General features: G+C 44.8%; 1 protein-coding gene across 1 annotated transcript in view; it reads left to right on the forward strand.

The window, feature by feature from the left end:
- Nucleotides 1–12,471: 12,471 nt before the first annotated feature.
- KDM5B (lysine demethylase 5B) overlaps nucleotides 12,472–26,961 on the forward strand; it is a 60,713-nt gene continuing 46,223 nt past the window's right edge. The window contains exons 1-3 of the mRNA XM_026101230.2: nucleotides 12,472–12,762; nucleotides 25,386–25,463; nucleotides 26,730–26,852. Of these exons, the coding sequence (XP_025957015.2) occupies nucleotides 12,625–12,762; nucleotides 25,386–25,463; nucleotides 26,730–26,852 (339 nt within the window). The 5' untranslated portion in view covers nucleotides 12,472–12,624. The remainder of the gene's footprint in view (nucleotides 12,763–25,385; nucleotides 25,464–26,729; nucleotides 26,853–26,961) is intronic.

A 26,961-nucleotide genomic window follows, 5' to 3' on the forward strand; every position in this document is an offset into this window, starting at 1 on the left:
TGAATTCATATTTCTTTTGCAAGTCTTAAAGTTGAGGGAGAACAAAATCAGCCAGGGTGCCAAACATAAGATGCCATGTCTTGTATAGGATCTGCAGGTTGTTGGAGACCAGGAAAGTACAGAAGTGTAATTGGGGCCCCTGCTGGGAATAAGATGCTGAGTTTGGTGATTTCTGATCTCATCAATCCTTGCATCATGTTTATAAGGAGTTGCTTTTTTAAAAAAGTGAGTTTTTTCCTATTTGTGAGTTCAGAAAACAGACTGAGCTTATAGAAGAATCTTGTGTTAAACAGTTCGAGAATGATCTCCCACAATATTGTGGAACTTCACCAGAAGTGCCATAGGGATTTTTCCATGTGTATTAGCAAGGCAATAATGATTAATCCCTTCCCTGTATCTCAACCTGAACTCCAGGAAGGGCTAACAATGTAACTCCTGGACTGTACAAAGACTTTGATCTATGGATTTTTTTCTAAGAGTTGGGCAAGGTGATTAAAGGCTTGTAGTCACAACCAGCTATTAAAAGAGAGAAGGAATGAAAGCATGATGAAGTTAAAGAAATTAGTGCTCTGAGGGTATTGTAGGTGCTGGCTGACAAGAGGCCAAGAAACATCAGGAAACTAAATAGCAGAAAAGAAAAGGGCAAAAGTCAGAGGAGTGGTGCCTTCTGTGGAGTTTTGTAGCAAATTGAGTTAAAACATGCGCTTAATCTTTCTGATGCTTTGTGCCTATCTGTTGGCTTTTGGAAGACCCTGCTTTACACAGCCACATTCCCCCAACATAAAACATGTGACTTTTTATAAAGACATTCTTAGTTCTTGTGATACTGTGTTGTTTCTTCAGTGCGATTTGCAAAACTCGTAGTCATTTTTCAGGAGTATAAAATAGTACTTGTTTTGAGCTTTTTGTCTAATCTGCCTATCTGGATAGACTCTTGAGTGCTGAGTGTTGGATTTGTATTTTATGTAAGCAGCCATAGTTTCTCTGAAGCATTATTTTGGTTTCCCTAGTCTGTAGCAAGAGCTTGGAGTGCTTGGGCAAAGAAAGCTGAATTCCTCTCTTCAAATGCTTGCTAGAAAACATCAGTTGTAAATACTAAAGGTGTGAGGGATCTAGAAAACATTGCAGAAATATTTGGGAAAAAATGTTTTCTGAGACTTAATGTAGATGATTAGAAATGTGAATGGAAACTTTAAAGTCTTAAGTGCATTTTTCTTTTCAGAAAGAGGAAATACGTCTCAGTTTCTTTAAAATGTATTGAAGTAATCTAACCCTACTAAGTGAGCTCAGTTCTATTTTAAGGCCTACCACAGGCTTCCTATGTGATACCAGTAAGTGTTTGTGCTAGCATTCTCTCTTAATTTTGTCCCAATATGTGCAACGGTTCCAGTTGCACATGGTGTCATGTTGGCTGTATAACTAAGCTTGTTTTATAAAGTAGATCTCTGCGTGGGTGAATGAGCATTAAAGTGGGTGGAAAGGAGCAGCTTTTGGGGCGCAGTGAAGAAATATAAGGGTTTAAGGTTTTCTTTGTGGGTTTTAAGCAGTGGAAAGGGAGCCTTGATCTATAGGCAGCAGTACTTGAATACTCACTTTGTAGGAGCAGGGCTGGAGATCGGGTGGTCAGAGAAAAGTGGAATACATTTTTTTTCAGTGTAACTTTAGATCTGAGTTTCTGTCCATACGGATGCAGTCAGAGCCCCAGGAAGGCTGTCTGAATGTGTTGCGTTAGTACTGCTTAGGCATTTCTCCTGCTTCAGCTTTGTTACCTTTTGGAGGTGACAGATGATGTTTAACTGCTATTACAGTGTTCATTGTTGTTTACAACTCCTAAAGAGCTGTAGTTCCTTTATCCCAATATTTAGGATCGGGCTGCCTAGATACTACTAGTCTCTATGTGCAAATTGCTGCTTGGACATCCATCAGCTTTGCTGTTCATTGAACAGATTGGCGCAGGAGATACTTGGGCAGTTTACAGCTCTCCCAAACTGTGTGCTTTATGTTTATAAAGAAGGTGGATGGGTTTCACCTTCATCAAAGTGAGATATCTATAGTCTGAGCTAGGTGCACCTGATTTCTTCTACAATATTGGTTTTAGGAGGTAGAGAAGGTAACAGGAACATTCGGAAGAATTTTTGCCTGTTCCAGATGTTAGTTTTAGGTGAATTGTCCTCAGTAAGTGCCTGTTGAAGGCCTAAGGTGTCAAGTCTGGAAATAAGCACTAAACTTTTAGAAATCTGAGTTGGGACAAATGAATCCTTGTGTGTCCAAAATGACTCAGACTTTCTCAGTGTTTTTACAGTGCTGTTTTAATCTGTTATTTCTGTGAATTTCTTTAAGTCAACTGTCTCTACAAGGTTACTGGCTGTCAATCTGCTTGTTGAAATACCTTTTTCAGAGGCTGCTGTGCGAGTAGCTTGTTGTAATGCTTCACATTGGGAATGAATTCCAAGCAGTGTTCTCTAGAAAGGCTGCCAAGACCTTAAATGTGTCCACACTACTTTTTGTTAGAACTCTACAGCTAAAGCTGTCAAATGCATTTCATAGTCTTACATCATTACCAGTTGCAAAAGCCACTTTTCAGTCAGTTATACTGAGACTAGTCCTTTGTGGCTTTTCAGTTATTTCAAAATCCAGTTTGTCGAACCTGCCTTGGGTGAACGCTGCTGGCCTGCATCGTTTCAGAGATGCTAATGTACCATTTTTAGCCTGCTGTTTTTTTCCAGCAGTTTTGGTGTCGATCATGTACAGTTCTGCACGCAGCATAGCTTTGACATCTAGCACAGAACTGCTTTCAGTTTTGAAGCTTGAATGTCCGTAGCAGCTGTTGAGGTGGTTGAAACCACTCTTAACTGCTATCAGTGACCCATCTTCCCCACCCATGCGATCCTGCATCCTCTCTTGCACTGCTCTGGCATTGAACTTTGTTAAATCAGTAAGAAAAACCCCTTCTTCTCATGGTAGGAAGAAAGGCAGTTTTTTTGTTTGCTTCAGGAACTAAGATGTTTGGGATCAGCTGAGTGTCAGAGCTAGGACAAGGGAAGCAGAGAGCACTGTGCTTCCTGCAGACAGGTCAGCTTTGGCTGCTGCCAAACCACAGGCTCAGCTGTGTATTCTCCGACTTGACCACAATGGTTTCTGCTGTTGTTCTTCAACTTAGGCGTTGTTTGTGGAAGGCATAAGCATGTGCAGCTGTCTGTGGAAGTGTCCCAGTCACGTCTCAAGGTATATCATAGAAGAGTTTCTGCCATTGTCCACAAATGGTGTTGAAAATGGTGTTAATGTCTTGCAGTAGGCACATAAGACAACCAGAAATGGAGGGTTTCCTTTTCCAAGGCTTCTCTCATAATTCAGGCAATAGTTACTGGCACATCTACACAAAATAATCTGCTGTTTCTTGTTTTATTCTTTTTTGCTGTGTGTTTACTGTTTATCTTCCTCTTTCTCTGATGTTTTCAAATTCTGTCTGCTTCTTTACTTGTTCACTGCTGTTGCAGCTATCAACAGCATGTTTAGGTTCCAGCTTTGTCTACTGCAGCATATGTGCACTGGCTTCGTTATCTCCAGTGCCTACAAGTATTTAATGTCTAGTAAATGTATCTGCACATAGTTAGATTTCCTTGATGAGGTTGAGTGAGGCAGCTTGACTGCATATTGGTTTAGATTTGCTTTACTTTTGATCAGACATATTAAATACTATCATATGTGGTTATAACAGAACATGTATAAGACATCTAAGATTTTAGACGACCCATTTTTTTTGCTAATTGTAGGTGCTGGCTGATCAGGAACAATCCTTACTGCTGTACTTGTCACTTGGACAGCTTATTTTCTTATTTGCTCTTGCATTTCCTTGCAAAAGATGCTCTAAATTCAGCTGGAGATTTTGAAATTCTTGCATTGTGTTTTAAGGTCAGGTATGTGAGGTCCCAGAGATGAACGCAAAATGCCTGGCTTTCCAGGGAACTCCAGTGGCAGAAGACACTTGAAAATCCCTCAGAACACTGATTTCTGTTTATTTTAGTAGTTTATTGACTCTAAGACTCCTAAATTCCTTCCACTGCCAGGTTATTTAATCATTCTTTTCCCTCTGAGTTGCTTTTGGCTCCCCAGCTGGTTTTAAACCTGTGTGCCATCCACCATATTCTTTACCAGTATTTCTTGTTGAGATTCATGTGATTTCCTACCACCTTTGCTTTGCCAACATTATCATCTGTATTGTCTGAAATATTCTATCTTAATTCATGTAGCTCTTACATGTTCTCCAGTGTAGCTGAGCAATCTGCATTTCCATGTTGAAATCCGCTCTATAATCGGGTTTTCCTGGGCTCTTCGGAGTGCATATCAGTGTAAAACCCAAACTTTTTTTACTCTTGTTCTGACTTCTTGTCTGTCCAGCCTTGGACTGTAGTTTATTTTTATTTTAGGTGTCCCCCAAGGGCTTAGATGAATTTTTTCCATACCTGCTGTTTGAAACCCAGATTGTGGCTTACTGGGGCTTTTGAGGATTTGGTAGTAACTGTGTATTTGAACTAGGCCTGTAAATACAACCTAAATGCAGTTGTCAGTTAACCAGGCGCATGGTAGCTAAATCCTCACCTATTGCACAAGGTAATGAAGTCTCCTTATTGCCTTTTTAATATGATCCTTTATGTGTGGCTAAAAGCAGGTGAATCCTGGAAGTGTATCTTTGCCTCATTTGGGGGGGGGGGGGATTTTGGCTATAGCAGAGAGAGGAAGCTCAACTAGGAAAAATGTTAATTAAACATTTTCTGCAAGATCAGCTTCGCCCCTTGCCTGGGCCTGCGTAGCGTCGCTGAACTGTGGTGAGGAGGGCAGTGGTTTATCTGTAGCTGTGCAATGTGTCTGCCCTTTGATAGCAGGCTCCATAAGACGGGCAGAATGTGTGGTCTCCAAGTGCCTGTTAATGCTGCTTCCACGCACCCTGTGCAGAAACTGTGTGTGTTTGAGGTCAGATACTTTGGAGATAACAGCTGTGATGGCACTTTCCATGTCACTGCAGCAAAGGGATTAGGGATGGGGAAGCTGCATCTTAATTTCTAAAATACTGGCGGGGGGAAGGTTTTACAGCTTTATGCATTGCAGCAGGCTGCATTCCCCAGACTTGAACTGCCCCATTATGTGTTACCAGGGATTCATAGGTGGGGTTTATTTCCCTAAGCACAGATGTCTGAAGTTGAATTAGTCACCCAAGGCTCTCTTTACAGTCAATGCAGACAAATAAAGGGGGTTTAGAGTGCAAATAACTGACCTATTTTTAGACACTTGCTTTAAGATAAAAATGATTGGGCCTGAGTCTTACTGATTACTGTAATAATCAGAAAAGTCCTACCCTCTGTGCATGTCCTGCCTGGAAGCAAATGACAGCTTGGGACATGTTCTGCTATTAACACACTCGAGAGCAAGGAGGTGCAACCCAAACTTGTTGAGCGTGAGTCAGCAGCGCTCTGGGAGAAGTGATGTGTGTGAAACAGCACTTCAGCTCTGCCTTCCCAGTGCTTCTGACGCTTGTGGTTTGCCTATCCTTGTTCCTATGGTAGTCTGGCCCAGGATTTGGAGCAAGACTTTGCTCAGCCTTTAATAGTAGCTAATGATAGGTTTGGGGACTTTAAGTAGTTTACTAACAAAACAAATGGTAAAGGCAGTTGCACAACTGCAAAGTGCTTTCCATATTTGAACAGAGGCATTCTAGTTTTCCACATGCTTACCAGCTGTTTTTACCTGTCTGTTGACATAGTCCCCACTAGGAGCTGTGTGCAGCTGTGGGACTTCCGTCCTTGGTCAGCCAGCTCAGTTCTAGCCCACAAACAAGGCTCAGATTTCCTGCCTACCCCTTCAGCGTGGCCCCTCTGCATGGTTTCCTGTAGCTGACATGTTCAGCCTGCAGTCTGAAGAGTTAAGAGCTAGCGGTGGTGGTTAGGCTTCCCCAGAACACAGCATCATACAGATATGAAGGAGGAATGGTGTGTGAGCTGGCACAGAGCTCAGCTTTTGGAAGAAAGACAAGAAGTAGCAGGACATCTATTTATTGAAACTGATGCTTTTCTTGTGGCAAAAGGTGCCAGCAAAGGATTGTACCTAATTCTCTATCTAAGAATGCTTCTGTTGAGACTTAGACTCTCAATGGGCCAAGATGCAATGTGAGATAGTCTGGGTCCCTCAATATATACAAGATGGAAGCTGTGCATACAAAATTTCCATAACCTAGTGTATCCAGAAGCTCCCCATATTTCTAACCAGGATCCCCAGACAGCAGTAGCTAGACACTAGTCCTTTCTGTCAACAAGGACTGACATGCATCAGCATCTCTGGGTGCATCAGGCTCTTTTAGGAAAGTTAAACCCTTTTCTAGTCTTGATGATGAAATTCAAATGGCTTTGCAGGTTCTTACAGGCTGCTGGTTTGTTTGCCCAAGAAAACTAGTTTGGTTTGATCTGTCATAGATTCTGCTTACTAAATCTGTTCCCAGGAACCTATTTTCTTAAAGAGCTGAGAGGCTCAGCATATTTCCTTCCCTGCCCTGTATTGTGTTCTTCTAAACACATAGTATTTTAATTAGGCCAAACTCTCTGCTGATGAAATAAGTGCTTTGGCACCAATGGAGTTTCACTTATGACACAAATCTGCCTATAAACTCCATATGTGGTATTTAGCCTGTATTGACATTTTGGTCTAAAATTGTGTGCTGGACTCCCATGGGCAGGATCTACTCCAGCTTGCTTTTAGGCGATTCTGGAGTGAAGCTTGATGTAATGTTAGCATTTCTCCTGAGACTGGCTCATCACCGAGCCTCTGGGAGCTGTTTACTTTGCTTTTTCAGTGTCCAAAGTGCAGACATGTCTTTGTGCTTGAAGCCCCAGGGTATGGGCTTTCCCAAAGCTCATCTAAGTTTCCAGTGCTTTGTCCCAGGACAGCATAACCAGAGCTTGGTGGATGCCAGAAGAGCTGGTTGCAATTAGAGCCTTTGCTGAGTTGCACAAACCAAACAGGGATTCTCAGCTGCTGGGATCCTCGTGATTGAGGACCAGGGTCTTTCCAGCTGCTCCCCTTCAAGACTGCCCATCCTTAGCCCTGGAGTTAACACTTCTGCAGTGTTATGCCTAGAAGCAGATAGGACCTGATCCAGAGTTAGCAGACACCAGTCTGAATTAACTGTTGGCTTAATTGATTTTGGACTCATACAGAACTTCCTACAAAGAAATGGCTGTACTGAGGCAGAATGGGAAGGGAGACTTGGTGTTAGAGAAATGGGAAGAACAGTTTTGGATGGATCCTCAATACAGAGCTTGGGCAACTAGGCACAGAAGGGCCCCTAGGTGAGATAGGGAGTGAGGATGGAGGAATTATGTCAGGAAGCCCCTGTCCCAGTGAAAGGACTACTTAGTAGCTTTCCATCAGTTAGGAGACGATGCTCCTCACCTTGGGCCAACTTGATCCCTTACTTGATATCTCCTCTAAGTCTTTGCCAGGGCACCAGCTGCCAGCTCTCTTGGGCATAATTCTGTAACTGCAGCAAATGGGAATTTCTGCTAACTGGGAACATATATAACAGGCTCAAAGGAAACCCATCTAATGAGGTTTTAATTAATGAAATAGTCAACCATAAAGGAGGCATGTCTGTATTCTCATTCTAATTGAGTAAAATCTGCTTTTCTTTCTGCAATTTGTGCTTCTGCAGTTCTTGGGGAAATTCAGCACAGAATCCAGAGCCATTGGTTTCTAAGCCAAAAAAGCCACATTAAATGCCCAGAATACAACTAATGCTAAGCAGATGTTGTCACAGCAGAAGTAGGATACAAGAGAAGGCAGCATGCAAAACTGAATGTTTGGATTGATGAAGCATTAGCAGGTAGCAAGGTGGGAAGTCAAGCAAGATGCCTGCAGGGGGTATACAGACCCTCCAGGGCTTACTGTTTACCTTCAGAAATCTCCATTGTGCCATCCAGACCTGAATCACCTCACCCTCCCTTCAAGGAGCTTGCTTTTTATCCTGGGGTCATCTCTTGATAACTCATCTCCCACCTCTGCTCATCTTAAGATGTTTGTAGCAAGTGCTTTTTCTGTTCCGTCATAACTTCCAAGGTAAGGCATCTGTGTTGCCTTAGTATTTTTCCATCAGAGTACCTCAGGAGACCTTTGTACCTGTGTCAGCAGAAATGATCCTGCTACATGTGGTCCTTCCATCTCTGACTGAAGAAGTCCTAAGGGATTTATTACTGAAAGACTTTCTTCGCTGTACATCAGAAGCCATTGATGTTTAAGCATCCTTGAAACTCCTGGGGGGAATTTTCAGACCCAAAGTCACAGAATAACCATTGCTCAAAACATTCTCCTGTCTGTGCCAGAGAGACTTGAGTTCTGGATGTGATGCAGAGCATCTGTTTGAAGAGGATTAAAGAGCTTAGTTTTCTTTCTAGATTGTGTTAGGTGATTTATACTGGAGGTTTCTAGGTATAAAGCGCAGGTATAAAAAGAGTATGGTATATATTAAACATGTATATAGTTTTGAGATTTCTGGCTATCTAAACTTGCTATTGCTTTGTCCAAGGAAGCAGATTCATTGATTTCTGCATGACATAAATTCAGCAAAGGAGATGTTGGGAACCTCTTCTCAGAGCTGATGAAAATCTAAGATGTTTCAAATGATGATCTCTCAAGGCTAAGCTTGGTTGTCTCCCTAAATTCGGGTGAGGGTGTGACTCTTGGGATGAGAGTGTCCATGCAAGGGCAGACTTTAAAAAAACAAAAAAACAAACAAAAAACAAAAAACCCACTCAGTTCTTAATGCTGACATCAAGTGCTGCACCTTCTTGAGATGCTTGCTGATCCAGTAGGCTAGTCAAACCTAACACCTTGGCCAGAAAACAGCTTCCGAACCCTTGACATCTCGGGTGCTGTGCTGCCTGGGCTTAAAGCAGGTTATGTGTTTACTGATGCCTTCTGCAGCCCTTTCTTTGGGAGATGTGGCTGTATCTGTGCAGGAACCACAGAGCTGGAAGGTATCTAGTAGTCCTCTATGTTTCAGTTTTGCTGAACTCTGCATCCCCCACTAGATCTCAGCCAGGAAGGTAGACTGCAAGTTCAGGCTGTATTTGTAAACACCATCAGCTTTCCATCGATTGAAAGGACTCATGGTCCTAAACCATTTAGCTGCTTACATGTTCAGAAGTCCCCTATCTCATGCATATTTGACTTTTTCAACCAATACATTCAGAAAGTAGCAAATGCTCCTATAAGTGATGAAAACCTATTTGGATTTTCTGTAATACTGAACAAATTTCATTTAGAGGAGCAAAATTTTATATCAATACTTGAAGTTGTATTAAAAGCTGCAGGCATTGCATGTGTATTTTTGAGAAGTGGGGGGATTTTAATCATGAGTTGCAATAGCACAGAGCTTTAATTTTATCTTGAACAATTATTAAAAATAGCACAATGCTGCTTTATGTATTAAGCTACTTAAGTGTCCTTAATTTGAATCACTCCATCCCCTGAAATATGCTGACAGGAGACAGCTGGAGGGTGGGAAAGCTGCTGCATTTTGGTGGTGGATGGGACCATTCTCCAGACAAGGTGCCTCCAGAGGATGCATGACTTGGGCTTCAGTGGAGAAGCAGCTGTAGCAAGAGGGGCATCTGCATAGCACAAGCAGGGGCAGAGTTGGCAGGGACAAACTGTCGGGGGGATTCCTGGGGTGGGGTAAAAACCCCAAGGAAATGCAATATAATTGCCACTACTGAACCCAAAAGGATGACTTGGTTGGGTGTATGAAAGGCCCTACTTGTCCTCAAAGAAAGGAGTATGTTAGCAGTGGTGGGAGACAGTTTGTCCCTGGATTTTGGAAATAACCATGAAGGCCCTGCAGTAAGGGCTAATTTGGCTGTGCAGGATATTGGATACACATGGCTGGTGGATGGGGGTGAGGGGCTGGTGGAGACCACAGGCGACAGTGGGGAGTTAATCTTTAACCACCTGCCTGGTGTGTGGAGAGGGACAATTGCCTTGCTGCTGGGAGGGTGCAGCAGGCCGGGCTGTGCCAAAGGTTGATTGGGCTCGTTAGTATTAAAAATCTGCTCTGTACGCTCTCAGTGAGTGAGTTATGACCCAAATTACGGAGAGATGTCGAACAGCGGAGGGTCGAGGTGAAGGTTGGGGGAGGCGGTGGTGGCTGCTCCCGCAGTGCTCGCGGCAGCCTGCGGCCGGGCTCGTGTTTCTCCGGTGATCCAGAAGGAAGCAGGGAATAAATAGTAATTAGCACGTGACCCAGCTCGCTAAATAATTAGCGGGACAAGGAGTTATTTGGTTAAAATGAGGTTTATTCGAGGGGAATGTGTTTTAGTGGCGACTTAGGCCGTGTGGTGGCCGGGCTTTGCCGGCAGCGGGGCCCGGGGGGGGGGGGGGGGGGCGGGGCTGGAGCGGCCCCAGCCGGGCGGGGCCGGAGCCGGGAGGGCCGCGGCGCTGCTCGCGGCGGGGGGCGGGGCCAAGCGCGGGGCCGCCCCGCCCCGGCCCGCACGTGCGCTACGTGCGGCGCCTGCCGAGCTGGGGGCGGGGGGCGCCGCCTCCGCCCCCCCCCACACACACCGAGCCCTTGCGGGCGGGGGAGGGGCGCCTCCCGCACCCCTCGGGGAGGGGGGAGGGGCACCTCGCCGTGCCCCCTCACGGCGTGGGGGCGGGCGGCCGGCCCGGTTAACGCCGTTAAGGGGGGGAGGGGCACCTCGCCTTTCCCTCTCAGGTCTGGGGGGGCGGCCCGGTCGCCGCCGTTGGGGGGGGAGGGGCACCTCGCCGTGCCCCCTCACGGCGCGGGTGGGGGGGCAGCCCCATTAACGCCGTTAAAGGGGGAAAGGGCGCCGTACCCCGTCAGGGCGGGGGGTGGGGGCGGCCCGAGCACAATGGGGCAGAACCGGGGAACAAAAGGGGCGACGGGACGGGCCGCGGGCGCCAGCTCCGGGCTCCACCTGGGGAGCGTGTAGGAGCTCCGCGCCGCGGCTTCCGGGCAGCGCCGTGCCGCTCGGGGGCGCGGGACGGGACAGGACGGGGCCGGGTCAGGGCGCGGACGAGCGCAAGCTGGCGGCGTCCGCCCCGGGCCGGGCCCGGCCGAGACAATGCGTCCGCGCGGCGCGGCACCGCCCCGCCCCGTCGGTGACGCGCTGGCGGCGCAGCCAATCAGCGGGAGCGAAGAGGCTCTTTAAAAAAAGAAGCGCCGGCTAGAGGTGGCTGTCAGCTGTGGCGGATCCCTCCGCGCATGTAAACAGAGCTCCCGGAGGGGGACGGCGCCGGAGGCCCATGTGCTGCTCGCCGACGCATGAGCGGCTTAACGGCCCCGGGGCTCCCGGGGCGGGCGCCCCCCGTCCGCAGCCCCGCGCCCCCCCGCCGGCACACAAAGCGCAGCCCCTACGGAGCCACCGGGGGGAGGGTCCGGCCCCGGTGGGGAGCGGGGCTGCGGCCGGCCCGTCCCGAGGCGGCCAGGGGCTGTTGGGGGGGGAGCGGGGGTCGGGGGGGCGCCCGCGCTCGCTGTGCTGACAGGATCAGCCGTTACGAGGCAGCGGGAAGGAGCGCGGGCCCGGGGAGACGGAGCTGCGCAACAAAGGAGCCCTTGTGTTCGGCAGGGGAGGCCGAGCGGTCCCGGGAAGGAGCGCCGTGTCCTGCGCGGACATCTTGTGCGCTGGGGGCGGGGGGCTGGAGCCTCGCCAGGCTTTGACCCCGCTTCACTGAGGCGCCGGGGAGAGAGGGGCTTTGTTGGGGGCGATTGCAGTGTCGGAGGTCGCTGAGGGGGGAGGAAGGACACGTTTCTGTGGCTTGTGCTGGCGATGCTCCATAAAGAGTCTTTCTAAACAACGCTCTCGAGGTCTCAATCCATCTAAAACACTGAGTACGGGGCGCATGTTATGGGAGAAACAGCAGCAACTTCCTAAAAACTGGGCAGGGTCCGAAAGAAATGGCTTCAGTGCCTGCGTTAGGAAGCGGGAGGCGAGCGGCTGAGGAAGGAGGGCGATGGCCGAGCCGTTTGCTTGCCCAGGCCGCTCGAACCGGAGGGCAGCAGCGCGTTGTGGGCCCCGATGCTCCAACGCGCAAAGGACCGCCAACGAGCGGGTGTTCGCTCCGGACCCCACGGAGGAGGGGAACCGCCAACAACGTGCGGCCTCCGGCGAAGGCCGCCGTCTCTCCGCCAGGCTAAACTGCCCGGGCTCCGCCGCCGGGCCCCGGGGCCTGGTTACTTGTGTGGCGACGCTTCGCCTTGCCCCGCAATGGCTGAGCGAGGGGTCCCCGCGCACCCGCCCGCCCGGGGGGAGCCGGCCTGCCTGCGGCCCGGCCGAGCCTCGGTGCGGGGGAAGGGGGGGGGGGCGGCCCGGGCGCCACCGCACAAAGACACGCGCGGGGCGGGCGGCGCGTGACGGCGGGGGGAGGGGTGGCCGCCAGCCCCCGCCCAGGCCGGGGCGGACTCTTTTTCTCTGCCTCGCTCTCCCTCCCGGCCCCCCCTCCCCTCCTCCCGGCGGAGGCGCACGTCCCGTTCGAACGGCGCTCGGCGGCCCAGCGTCTGTTGGAGGATTGTTTGGAGCGGCGGTTGGCGGCGGAGCGGCTGCCGGCGCCCCCGCGGCCCGGGCCATGGCCGAGTTCCTGCCCCCGCCCGAGTGCCCCGTGTTCGAGCCCAGCTGGGAGGAGTTCGCCGACCCCTTCGCCTTCATCCACAAGATCCGGCCCATCGCCGAGCAGACGGGCATCTGCAAGGTGCGGCCGCCGCCGGTGAGTGCCCGCATGGCGCCGCCGGGGGAAGCGGCCTTTGTGTGGCGGCCCGGCCCGGCCCGGCCGGCACCGGCGGCCGCCCCGTCCCCGTCCCCTTCCCCTGCCGGCGGGGGCGGCCCCTCCGCGCAGGTGACCCCGGGGCAGGTGGGGCGGCGCGCACCGCGGCCCGGGGGTGGGGGGCAGCAGGCCGCCCCCCTCCTCGTCCTCCTCCTCCGTCCACGGAAAGTTTAAACGGCCCCGGGCCGGGGCGCGGGGCTGGAAGGCGCCCCGCACGCCCCCTCCGCCGCCGGCCTCCTGCCGCAAAGTCGCTCCCAAGTGTTGGAGTTGGCCAGCCGGAAAGTCGCTGGAGCGGCTGCCGGGGGCGTGCGGGGGGAGAGGGCTGACCCGGCCGCGCCGCGCTCCCCGCCTCGTCGCGGAGGCCGAGCGGCGCCTTCCCCGCCGCCCCCGCTGCCCGGCCCCCAAAAAGTTCCAACTTGGCCGGAGCCCTGGGCTCGGAGGCGCTGCTGGGGCGAGCGGTCCCCGTGCAGAGCCCTGGAGGAGGCAGCTGCTTGGGTGTTGCCCTCCATGTTGGCATTGTGGTGGTGTGGAGTCCTCTCCTCGCCTGCGCTTGGCTCCCCAGGGGCCTTCCTCTGGCTGCACCTGAGCTCTGGCGTAGTTTTTATACAGGTAACTGTTCCCTGAAGTTGAACAACATCTAACTCTGCAGCTGTGAGTTTGACTGGTGTCTTTGCGAGCTGAATCCCAGACAGACATGGCCACCATTTTAGAATGCAATACACAGTGGGAAGAGTAATAAGCCTTCATCTACATCGTCATCATCTAGACTGATGGTGTAATACGTTCAAAATTGTGAGGTGAATTCTGATTTCCTTTTGTTAGTTGACTCTGTTTGCCAAGAATTACTCTTAAAGATCTCAGAAGCGCAGTTTGTGTGGTCATAATTCTTAGTTCTTTTAAAGGGGTAAACAACTGTTGTGGTGAGGAGAGGGGCTTCCTAAAGTAAAGATCTAATTAAACAAATGTGTGTGAATCATCTTTATGTTGAGGGAAGTGCTGTTTCTCTAAGTAGAGGGTGGTGCAAGTCGGGTGGTGCAGCTGGCTTGAGGTAGTTAACATGACGGCAACAACTAGAATGCTGAACGGCTATTGAGAGCCTTAAATCTGATCCAGCGAGAGGTGAAGCTGACAAAACATTTATGTTAGACTGAAGTTTTGCAAGTGATACATTGAGTTCAGAGAAATAACGTTGAGAATCACATGCTCCTCAGTTTCATGTTTTGATCATTGTTGGGACTCTTGTTGGTAACCATCCCTTTCCTACTGAATTAAAATAAAGTGAAGCAACTTGTCGTGTTTTACTGTCTGAGATGATAGAAATGTGTTTGTAGCAGCTTGAATAACGTGAATCTCCTCAGAGAGGAAGATGGTGTTTTTTGGGGTTTTTTTGTTTTTTTTTGTTTTTTTTTTTTTTTTTTGGAAGAGGAGTCACAGTTTGCAATTGTATGAATGTGCACAAGAACACTCCTTGAATTTATATAGAATATATAGTAGAATATACTGATACCCCTTTTCATGTGGTTGAGCCAAATACTGACTCACAGTTAAGGGGGTAAGATGGTTTTCATTATACAGTCAGCACTGAACTTATGTAATCTTTTTGAGTAGAATACTCTTTTTGGATTGTATATTTTCAACAGTATTTCAGCAATTGTGAGCAGAACAGAATTTTTATGAAGCTTTTTTTCTTTTGTGACTTAGTTTAAAAATCTCATCTGTGCTGTTTGGCGGCATGTATAAAAAGCTGAAAACCCATAATAAATGCTTTTTGTGAGCTACGCTATCTATTAGAGAGTCATAAATGAATAGCTCCCCTAAAGAATAAAGTACCTATTACAACCGCATTCTCAGCGTACTCTCATCACCGCTTACTAAAAAGCTGATATCTGTTTGTATTTATGATCATATGTTTCACTGAACATGTTTAGAGCTAGAATGAAAATAGTTAAAGCTGCTAAGAGCTGAACACCTAATAGTTATGTAGGGCATGTTTTTCGCGAGAGCTTAGCTACCAGAGTTCTTATCTACCCTAGATAATTACTTGGATGACTGGTGCGATTGTTCATTCACTGGCCTAGCACGTAGAGGGAGCCCTCACAAACCTACTATAAAAAGTCTTGAAGTTGATGTTGTTTCTGGCCTGAAAACAGGAAACACAGTGATTATTCAGTTATTGTTCTTTCCCGTACAATCAAGGGTTTTGTAGCACTGTAAGCTGCAGATTATATTGATCTTTTCACAAAATTATGTATGTTCCAACTGAGTGCATTGTTCAGCACCGGCTGATGTTCGGAAATCTTCCTGTGTCCAGCTGAAGCTTCTGCCTGCATCCTTACTCGGATCACCAGCTGGGGTTGCTCCGCAGCAAGCAGGTGCTGTGGACTGTCGGGATCCATGATGAACAAGAAATTCATAACTTGATTGCTGGCCTTGTGTTATTTTGGCTTAAACTCTGTTGTCTTGAACTTCATCAGCAGATGGAGTTTTGCTTCCGTGTGTGAACTGCAACCACAGATTCATGGAAAGTAGTTATAGACGTGACCAGTGATGCCCAACTGTGACTTAATAATTTTATCATGAAGAAGTCCTTATTCCTGGTAAGCCAGCCCTGATGTTTCAGCACCAGGCCCCAGTAAGGAGAGCTCCCTGGTCTTTGAAAGGGAGGGGTCACTTTTTTTTCCTCTGGTACCTTTCCACTAGCATTAGCTGGGCACCGGATAAGCTTGGAAAAAACCATCTGGGGTGGCTTGTCTTGTGATGGAGGTTTGGAGGATTGTGAACTGTTTTGTGAGGAGGCTATTGTCAAGGCATCTGATGTGCTGTAGATGTCTGGATGGAAGAGCTGGTAGATTCTAGATGCTAGTTTCGTGCTCACAGGATGAAAGAGTATCCAGGACTATAACAGGAGGTATAATTTCTGCATAGCAGTGCTAGAATTTCACAGAATTTCCACCTGAGTGCCCAAAAGCTTTCTTACTCTTCATTCCAGTTCAGTTCATTCCAGTCGTCACTGATGACTTAGCTTTGCTCTTATTTTAATGATTCTGTGATGCTGTAATCTCTGTGTTAACTGTCGTTGACTTGACTGTCTTTTGAAGGATGCAAAAATAACCATATTCGCTGACTCTGTTTTATATGACATGGAAAAACGAGGTGAAGGCTTTTTATCAACAGTCTTCAGCATAAAGTAGATAGTCCCAATGGCAGCAAAGTGTTCAGGCCAGAAGAGAAGCTTTACCAGCAGTGGTTGCTGCTTGAAGTTAATGTGCTACATGAAGTAGAAGTGCTTTGACTATGCGCTGCTGAACCAAAGGTAGAAAGTTGATACAGAAAAATGGATGGCATACAACTTGTTTGTGATGCATCACCTGCCGTGTTGCCGTTAGATTTTTCTTTTATGAACTGAAAACATAATTTATTATGATCTCCTTATTTAAATGGTAAGCTGGAATAGTGGGTTACTGCAAAATTTGGCATGTCAAGTGCTGACCTTACATTCTGGTAGATTTTATGATAGCTCTGTAAATTATTGGTTAGGGGCACTTAGAGGAATGAAATGAAGTACTGTTTGAGAAGAGTATTGTTGTTATTTGAAGCAGATATATTAATTAGTGAAACAACAATGTCTTAACAAATTTGAGGTGTAGCTTCAATAATAAAAGGTAAAATGTAGAGCATGTTATACTGTTCCTGCTACAACTTTTATCTGGAAATGGAATCTTCCTTTCTACTTGTAGAGCTGCTTCGTTGCAAGTGAAGAAATGACTAAGAGCAATTACTTAAGTGTTACTTACCATATTCATCAGTTTCAAAATCCAGTTTACCCTGGAAGCAACTTGCTACTTGGACTACAGGGACAATATATTTAAAATGTTGTAATTTTTCTGCAGCCAAGCATTGAAATTGAGGAAATTCAGACTAAATGTCATTGCTTTAAAGAATGTGGATATGGAAAAATGCAGTTAAGGCCTCCAAATAACCTTAAGTCTGCCCTGATAAGACTAAGCATTTTAAAATTGGAAGGGCTTTACTAGTACAGCTGAAATCTTGATGGAATTGACACTGGAGATCTCTAAATTACTGACTCAATTTTTCAGTAATCCTGGAATACTGTGAAACTTTCAGAGGACCAGAGGAAAATGGAAAGGTCCCCATTTAAATTCTTTATAGGTACAAGAGTTGTTAACTAATTCTCGCTCCAGGGTAGATGAAGGGCTGGTATAGTACCAAATAGGAACGCAAAAGATGATTATATGACATATGATTATATGAAAACTGGCGTTGTCAAACCAGTTGTATTGTTTTCTGTGAGACTGCATATTTGATTAAGTTAGTTGTGTTGACATGATGTGAATTTATAAATTAATCGACAGTATTCTAATTACAATAATGAGTATTGTGCAAAATTGATATAACGCTGAAGGAATCACAGATTATTTCAACCATTAGTGAGAAATCGTAATGGAGGATACGTTTCTCTTGGTCTTTCAGGATCTCAAGCCAACAATATCTAATTTTCAGGAAAGGTCGAGAAGAACAAAAGAAATTATTTCATATAGATTGCAGGTTTACAGTGGGTAGCTCGTTGTTATAGAGTGATCCTGGTTGCCTAATAAGCTGCATTTTATGAAACAATAAGCACTAAAGTAGGACTCGGTATGAGGTCATACGTTTAGGAACAAAGGAGCAGAGGTCAGTCTTAGAGGAGGGGAGATTGTAGAAAAATAACTGTGGAGCCTAGTGGAAAACCAGCGTAAGGTTGGAGTAGCTGCTTTGGCTAAATGAGCAAATGCAGCTGTTGAATTTCTTCGTAAAGAGTAGGAAGATGATTTTACCTCTGTAGTAGCGTGGTAGTGAGCGTGGTACATTTGTTTGAGATTTTCATGCTTTGAAAAGAAGACTTGCCCTAGAGAGGGTACAGAAAAGTGTCAAAATCTCTGCATGTAAAAAAATAAATCTTGAAAAACTTATCCTTACCATAGTTTGAGTGGTGAAGTTTTAAGCTAGAGGATTTGTAAGAACTGAAGCTGTTCTTCTGGGATGTTTTTTCAGGAACAACGTTGATTTAAGCAGTATCTGTTCCTGGCCGCTCATTCAACTACTTGGTTGCCTGCATTGCTGGCCTGATGAGGGAACAGATCCGGATTGAAAACCCTTTCTGCTTCCCACCTTCCTCTTTTATGTATTTATTTTGGTGTTTTTATGGAGAAAAATCTCCATTAAACAATGGACTAAAAGCAATTAACTGTTGGAGCAGCTTTATTGAGGGTCCTGGGGATTGCCCAATGCTGAAACTGAAAACTATACTGTAGTTAAAACAGGAATTAATGTAAAGAAATCTTGTAATTTCTCCTGAACAGGAAATTCATCATGATGATCCCTTCTGATTTGACAGTCTACAGAGGTTCAGTCTGTTTATTTTATCAAAAAGAAAACAGAGAGATAACTCGATTCCAATGTGTAAGCAAGCTTCACAGGGAGAAAATAACAGGTACTACATTGCTCATCAGTCTTGTAGAGGAAGGCTTGCAGCCCCTGGTTCTTGTTACGCATAAGCTAGGCTCACTTGAGTTAGATATAGGACATGCATTTTTAACGGTGAAGGTGATCAGCTGTTAGGAAAAAACCTAAGGGAGGTGGTGAATATGCCACTTTCTGACACTTTCAGATCAAGAATATGCTTTTTTGGAAGAGATGTCTCAGCGCTGAGGTTCCAAAATGTTACCAGTTTACATGCTGTCAAATTGTTGTGAAGAAAAATAGATCCTTTAGGCTCCCCAGGAAACCCTTACTTTATGTTCAAGCCATCAATCATACTTTGCAATTAGGTAAGTTCAGAGTAGTTTATTTACCTGTCTCCTCTGATGTTTAATTATCAGGGAAATATGAAGAAGGAGCATTATATTACTATTGGTAACTTAAGTGTGGTGTGCGGCATGGTGCACCACCAGCAGTTTATTCCTGCGCTTCAGAAATGCTGAAAAATTGGAGTGCATTTGAAGAATCATGAGAATATCCTGTCCTTGAATCAGTCCCTTCCAGTAAGGGTTTTTAAATACTTGATTTAACTTACGGAAAACTTAAACAGTTTAGTCTGGAACTATTTATGTGGGGCAATAGTGGTGGAAGGTTTGGACTTCTGCGGATTGCTTTGTTTGTTGAACTTGACATAAACAGTGTCATCTAGAAGCTGAAATTAGAGTTCCAGGCTAAAGACCCCCCCCCCCCCTTCCCCAGCAACAAAACTAAAGCTGCCTGTGAATGAAATTAATTCATGCCTGTATACCCATTAGGATAGGCTTTCTTTCAAACCCATGTTATCTGCGAATTGCTGGGTAGAACTCTGTGCTTGTGTTCGGTAGGAGATCAGGTTAAATGTTTCCAAAAGCCAGAGAGAACTTTAAGGATCATATAACCTGCCACCCTTATATATGTCTAGGTAGGTGCTTTTCATTGAAAGTAGATGCTTTTCAAGTGAAAATGAATCTAAACAGAGAACTTGGACTGAGAGTTCTGTAAATAGTTTGGGTAGCAGCCTTTTGCTGTTACAGAGACGGCAATTTGTAGAGAAATCCCTCGGCCAGAGGTAAAATAGTAGTCAGCTGAGATTTCAGGGTGTCTTTTGATTTATTAGCTGCTTGATGAAATCAATAGGATTGTCTAATAGCGTGTCTACGTGTACAGTTATTCTGGGATGGCTATTGTACTTTAAAATCACATCCTCCCTTAATCTGAGTTAAACTGGGATTAAGATCCAGGTTTGAAAGCTGCCAGTTAGGGCTCCAAAGAGACTGTTTCTAGAACTGTGATCAAAGCCCTTTGGAGACAGTCGTCTGTGCTGTCCGTGTGGCTCCCCAGTCGGACACATCTGAGAATGGACCTATGGGATCAGACCAGGTCCATCTACCACGTATTCTGTCTTCGCTGAAGATCGCTGTAATTCTCAGGGCCAGATGCCCTTCAGCACTGAAAGCTAAGTGTGGCCTCAGTATTGGCGGATGCTCTGCCTGGAGGTCTAGGTCAGGGCTGCAGCAGTGACCTCTGAAGTGAATCGGAGATCTTGAATTTGGCCTGGTGCACCGATTTTCATGCCCCGTGAATTTCCAGCTCATCATGCCAGTGCTGCTTTCCGAATATTTGCAAAAATGCCCTTTGCTGGTATGTTGCTGTTTCTTCCCTGTGCTGCCAGAACCTACGTATCCATTTTTAGTGTGCAGTGACCTCCACTGAGAGTGAAGACTGACATCTCCTGCATGCAAACCCTGGTACCTGTTCTGTTGTGATGCCTGGACCCTACATGTGGTTTCATCTTCTGTCTTTGCAGAGCCACCTTTGGATCCCAAGGGGCAGCCTGCTCTGACACTCGAGAGTCACTTAACCTCGGCTTTCATTCCTCGCCGAGGCTGGAGTTGGGACGTAAACGCTTGGGGCTAGAGAGGTGATCCCCGTTGCAAGCTCAGCTTTTTGGCCGTGGTTCTCAAATGGGAAGGATTTCTGCTTTTGTTGTTTTTCCTTTGCTAATCTGCAGTACATAATCTGCAAAACACAGCATAGTTTTTGTCTCAAATGGGAGAGATGCCACCAAGCCTATCTTACTGCAGGGTTCTGCATGTAAGATGTGTTTCTGCATCCAAGGGCCTTTCTTAGCAAGGAGTTGAATGTTTTTGTTAGAAAATCACCTGTGCTCAAAATTGCAAAGCAAGGGTCACGTTACCACAAACTAGGTTAGCCGGTGATTGGAGTTATCAACTAATGTTAGCCTTTTAACAGGGTCAAAGAGGGATTAGTTCTCCTTCAAAAAGGAAGATTGCTGGGTGACACACTGACACCATTGGAATGATAAGTGACGGTGCCGTCTCAGTTTTATGCCATTTTGCATAGATTCTGTGATGATCCGAGTTTCTTTTGAATGGATTTCTCATACAGCCATAAAAACATAAGACTAAAAGGGACCTCCTGAGTCACCGAGTCTGTTCCCTTCCTCTCGGAGGCAAGAATCACATAACACCTTTGCAAAGGCAAGATCATAGATCTCGGAACAAAGAATGTAGGTCACGCTTACAGGGTGGGCATCCTGGGAAGTAATGGATTGGTGTAGTTAACTGAAAAAATGCATGTTTCTATGGCAAGAATTGCTAAGATATTCTTTTGGATCGTACTATGAGACATCGTCTAGCAAAATAATGGAAGTGACATGTCTTTTTTTTTTTGTGTGTGTGACATTGGAAAGGTTGCAACTGAAAGTCTACCTGCAGTTTTAAAGGGATGTTGTAAAATACAGGAGAGGCTTCAGAAAAGAGCCAGAAGAAAAATATTACCTGGGGGGCTAGAAAGCTTGTCCTATAAAAAGAAGCAAAAGGATTATGATTTGTTTATTGAAAATGTCTTGAACATAGCTTACAGGAAGCAATCAGGAATAACTTCTGGGACAGTAAGCAAATGAGATTTCTGGTTTAAAAAAAAATGTGGACTGGGAAAGATGAAAAGTTGAAGCTAACTTGTAGAACAGCTTACCAGCGACAGTGGTAGGTTCTTGTTCACTTGAATCCAGGCGGAGGAGGAAGAAGGTGGTGAAGGAGACTGTCTGTCCTTACCTTTTAGTTAAACAGTGAGTTTGGATGAGACGCAAGATTTACCAGCTGAAATTATATGAAGTCTGTTATCCCCTTAACAATGTATCTGAAAGGAAGAGTATAGAAATATTTCACCTGACCATATGTAGTTTATATCACTGCTTGGACTATTAACGTGAATATGATTCTTACAGAATGCCTTCCACACAGTTAGATTTGCATAGAGTTGATAGAAAAGTTGCAAAATTTGGTGTCAGTCACATTTTTTGCGTGTGTTTGTATTCAGGTTTATTCTTGTGGGACTGTAATGTTTGCAAGGGGCCATATTGACAAAGGAAATGAAAATTTAACAAATGCATGCTGGCGTAGTCGAATGATGATGTGTGTCTTTATTTGCAGGCTTCTAACAATCGATCGTATTTGAACAGTAGAAAGCAACGAAGTAATTTCAGATAAAGGAGCTGTGCAGCATAAAAATTCCTGCTTTTCTAGGATTTCAGTTCTTTCTGCTGCTCGGATTCTTAAGCTTCATGCATTAACGTGGTTATTGGCGGGGGGGAAAAACCTTCAGTTGATCTTTTTAAACTTTGTTTTAAAAGGGGAAAATCCAGACAAGCTGCTTTTGAGGGCCTTGCAAGTAAGCGCTGGATGGAAATGGCTTATAGTTTTATAGGCTTTCCAGCTACAAACTTAAGGGAAGTGGGCTTGTGGAGTTGGTTTGCATGCACTGTTGTCTTCAACAGCAAAGCTCCTGATGATAATCGGTCGCTTTGCAGAATTAGCCTTGCCACAAAACACAGCACCCTCTCGTGGTGCTGCTGTCTTTCAAAAGTGCTTAAAGGCATTTCTTTCAAAACAAATACCTTTTAATAATCCTTTTGATGAAAGTCTTGTTTATCTTAGCAGGTGCAGGCTGCGTGCAAGTTTTTTGTTGGGGGGTAAATATCCTAAGTTCCTAAAGAAGGGCTGAAAACATCTATGTTATTTGTTTAGGGCCTGAGGCACTTGCTATACCCTGGATTATAAGAAGCTAAATGTTATTCTTGTTGGATATATCAACCTTTAGTTTCAGATGCTCCAAAGTGAACTGTTTGTGTCTTCAGAATGAATCGGCGATAGGCAGGATTTTCTCTCTGCTAGACCAGCATTAATTCCTCCAAACTGTGGCAGAGTGGCTATATATCCATAACTTTGACCGATGTAATTTGGAAGAGTTTCTGTGATAAATGGGATGTACAGTCCTGCATTTTTAAAGTCAGAAGAGGCCTCTTATAATACTCAAATATGAATTACTGCATAGTATATAGCACGCATTTCCCTCAGCTCTGTCTCCTTATAAAAGTCAAAAGTTCTTCAATGAGCTAGACTAAGTCCAGTGTTACCTCTTACTAAGCCAGTGTGTACCATGTCTCTACAAAAACTGTTGCAGTGACTTTCTCCTGGCTTACACTCTTTTTGATGGACCATGTGCTTGCTGTACTAAAAAGCTCTCTCTTAACAGACCAGAAGTCCTATATTGAATAGATCAGGTTTCTAAAGTTTCTCTTGGCAAAACAGCTGACATACAACTGATGTGTTCAGGTGTGTGTACTGTTAAATTCAGTATCATTAAACCTGAAAAACAGCCCTTTATCTGTAAGCAGTAGCTCTGAAGTACAGTCTCAGGCGAGAAGAACAGTATCATCAGCAATGTCGTTGCCCTACGTGATCTTCTGAATTCCTGCTCCCGTGCATTTTATTCTTGTTTTTTGCTCTTTATCCCCTGCAGATCCTTGGTACAGGATCCATTTTCCAGGTTCTGGTTGACCCACCCAGAGCATTGGCTCATTATTTAGCTAAGCAGCCAGCACGTTTCCTTGTTTTCCTTTGCTCTCCCAACCCAAGCAAAGCACTTAGGAGCTGTATGTTTAACAGCTGTCTCAGGCAGTTTAATTTCACTCCCCAGAATGCCCCATGGGTGCTGCGTGTGTCATAACCTCCGTCTGTCCTCTCCTGTTTTCTGTCACTGTCTTCATGCACACTGCAAACTCCAGCGTTTCGCTAATGGTCTAACCAGGCAGTTCAGCTTGAAAGTCAGATTTGTCCCACCGAGGTACAGTACAGGTCTTGCCTTAAAAGTTTCCGAGTCGATATTTCTCATCCTATAATTTTGATTCATTAGATATCAGAACACTGCAAAAGAGTGCCAGACTTTTTCTTAAGAGGGGGGACAGACTTTGAATTTCATTGCATTCAATGTTCTGGCAAACAAAATAGTCAATAAAAGTAGGGTTAATTTTTAATTGTAAATGAAAGCATCATGACATTATACCCTGTTTTTAGCCTTGTTTAAAAAAAATGATCGAGAAGCATGTCCCATTGCTTGAGAATTGCCCGTTCGCTTGATCATTTGTCATCTTGACTCCTGTTGTCATCTTACTTCCATTTTGGATTTAAATTTTAACCTGACCTTGCCAAGTCTTGATGCGCTGAAAATGCCTGGTAGAATCAGAAATCTCTCTTGCAACTGATTTAGAGATCTGCATTAGTCACCATATCTTGAATAAAAAGCATATATCATTGTTCCTCTTTGCTCTTCAGGTTTTCCAAAGTCTCCATGATTCTTGCATCTCTTCTCTCTAGTTTTGAAAATCCCTGGTTCAGCCACAGGCTTTTTTTCTTGTGACAAGGCAGGATTCTGTTACAATACAGATCTGAGCCTGGATATTTGTCCGTAATTGCCTTGCACATCTGTTATGGTTGTTTTTGACAATAACCAGTTTTCATGTTAAATATTTCTGCTAAAATAACAAATATTCTGCTTGGGATGCTGATTTTATTTCCATTGGTTTAGTCCACAGTCGTTGAAGAAAGGTGGGTTTTTTTCCAGGTAGAAAGCTCTCCTGTCTTTGCTATCAATACCTTTCATGCATGTTATCTTCATTCAGTAATTAATGATAAAAGATAGCTTTATATGAATTAAATTGCTGTCAAGTTTAAATCAAGCCTAATTTGTTTTAGTGAAGCACTGTATTGCCAAGCCAACTGCATGTGATAGGTGTCAGAGATCTGAAAGATAAAATTGCTTTGTGGCCTTATTCATATATAACACTACCAGTTGCAGATATTTTGTCAAAGTAATAATAATCTTTTTTTCATTGGGAATGTCCCAGCTATTCCTGGATGTTTGCACACAAGGAATTAGGAAAATAAACTTTTTTATTGTTTTTAGTTTCTGAGACCATCAGTTATGAGAGCAAACTACTGCATTTGTGTCCTTCATGAATGTTCAAAGTCTCTGATACCAGATGATGGTCTTCCCACTCAAAGCAGGCATTACAGTTTGGATCACAGTTTATGAAATTTCACTTTTTTCTGTGTTTCACATTGTAAGAATATTGAATTTGTTAAAAATAAGTGACACATTGCAGTTAATTGTGACCTTTGCAGTTATTTGTCTTTGTGAGGCTGGGGCAAATAGTGTGTGCTATTATGTGTAGGAAGGTGATGGACTGACTTGGTATTTAATTGAAGGCTTATTTGTGAGGTCTTTAGTTCCAAAACGTTACTCATTTCATTATTTCAGTATCTGTCTACTTTAACAACACATCGGAAATACTTAAGAGGTGGACAGTGACATTTCAGGAGCTAATGTGAAGATACTTTGTTTTTCTACTTTCTGGGATTTTTCAATATCAAGCAATTTAGAGACAAAAATAGACCTCACCAAAGTTGGAAGCATGGAGGGAGGGAAATTGGTGGCAGGATCAGATGCAGCCCTCACCTAAGGGCTCACCTAAGTCCTCACCTTATCATAAGGGACCATGCGCTGTATGTTTTGGTGCTAAGGAAGATTTGCAAGCCACAAAGACCATTTCCATGCTTGTCTCATAACCTACTGCCTGTTTTGGATTAGCCTTACTCCGATTTCAGGCTTATCAGCTTTTGAATGGAACACAGAGAAGTTGTCTCTCTCTTCCTGGTCTTTTGATGGAAGCTCTTCTGTCTTTCCAGGACTGGCAGCCTCCATTTGCATGTGATGTTGATAAGCTTCACTTTACTCCAAGGATCCAGAGACTCAATGAACTAGAGGTAAACTGTAAAGCTAAACTTTTCTTAAGAAGTTTTTTAAAAGATGAGTGATTTTTTTTTTTATTTCAGTCCATTGACCATGAGCTCCTATGAACTTCAGTTGACAGCACTTTGTACCTCTGAAAATCAGTCTTAAATTAGGACATAGAAATTAGCTCTTTCAGAATTTATTTAAAAAAAAACAAGCATAAAAACTAAAGTTAATGCTCATTAAAGGAATATAATTCAGGCCATTTCCACCCAGAGGTCCTTGTAAGTTATTACATTCAAACTCTCAAACGCCATCATTTGTGTCTGCATTTAGCACATCTACAGCATCTTTTAAACATAGACGAGATTAAACATTTACAAAGTGCTTTAAAGATAAAAAGCCATTTAGAAGGAAAAGCTACAGAATCCGGATTCAGTGGGCCTGAAATCTGCTGTTAGCAAGCACTTCACTCACTGCTTTCATGAATTCAGACTGGAAGGAGAAGGGAGTAGCAAGGAGTCCTGTTTAGCCCATTGCTGACAAGAACTGAAATGACAGGGACTCTGCCTGCCTGAGAGCTCACATGAGGAGAGGATACTGGCTTTTTAAAATCCTCATGTGACTATGCGAAGTGCCAGGGTAAGAACTCAAACACTGGATTCAGATATTAAGAAAGTGAGAGATTTGTGTGGGCACAAGCTGGTTTAGAGCTCTTTCTGGAGTTTAAGAACAAGCTAGTCTGTTGTATAGGCATCGCCTCTGTTTGTCTTAAGAGTAGAAAAATGTGATGACATTGAAATGTGATAAGATTAAGTCTAAGCTACTACTCTTTAACATGCTAACAGTCCAATTAGAACCTAATCTCACTGTGTGAAGTACTGTACAAACATACCATGGTTGTTTTTCCCTACCCTGACCAGTTTATATCCGCAAAAATGAAACGAATGTGGTTAAGAGTGAAAAGGGATAACAAAAATACTTCGTCATAAACTAGCTGAGTTACTGGTGTTTAGATAGTTTTTCACAGTAATAACTGATTGCAAACCTATTCTCAGATAGTACTTTTATAAATGCAGTACAGAAAGTTAACAGTAAGTGACTTGAGGAAAAACAGATGGTATCTGTATGGAATTTTATTTTTTTTTCTGCATGTGGGTTGACATGAGAAAAAAAAATGCAAAGCTATACTTGTAGAGGAGAAAAGCCAGGCAGGCAACTGAGGCTGTAACATTATAAACACTGGGAAACAGGAGCTTAATCTGCATTCAGTATGCAGTTCACTCTTCTTTTTCCAGGCTCAGACCCGTGTAAAGCTGAATTTCCTGGACCAGATTGCAAAGTTTTGGGAACTTCAAGGATGCACGCTGAAAATTCCACACGTGGAGAGGAAGATCTTGGATTTATTTCAGCTTAATAGGGTAAGACTGTCATTACAACGGAAAAACTCTTCTGAAAAAAAGATGTCATGTTACCTCTGTTTCTGGGATGGTATCACAATTGTTTAAGGGAGATTTTTGGGGTATATCT

This window comes from Dromaius novaehollandiae, chromosome 27 (genome assembly GCF_036370855.1).
Source record: "Dromaius novaehollandiae isolate bDroNov1 chromosome 27, bDroNov1.hap1, whole genome shotgun sequence".
In the NCBI taxonomy this organism is placed as follows: domain Eukaryota; kingdom Metazoa; phylum Chordata; class Aves; order Casuariiformes; family Dromaiidae; genus Dromaius; species Dromaius novaehollandiae.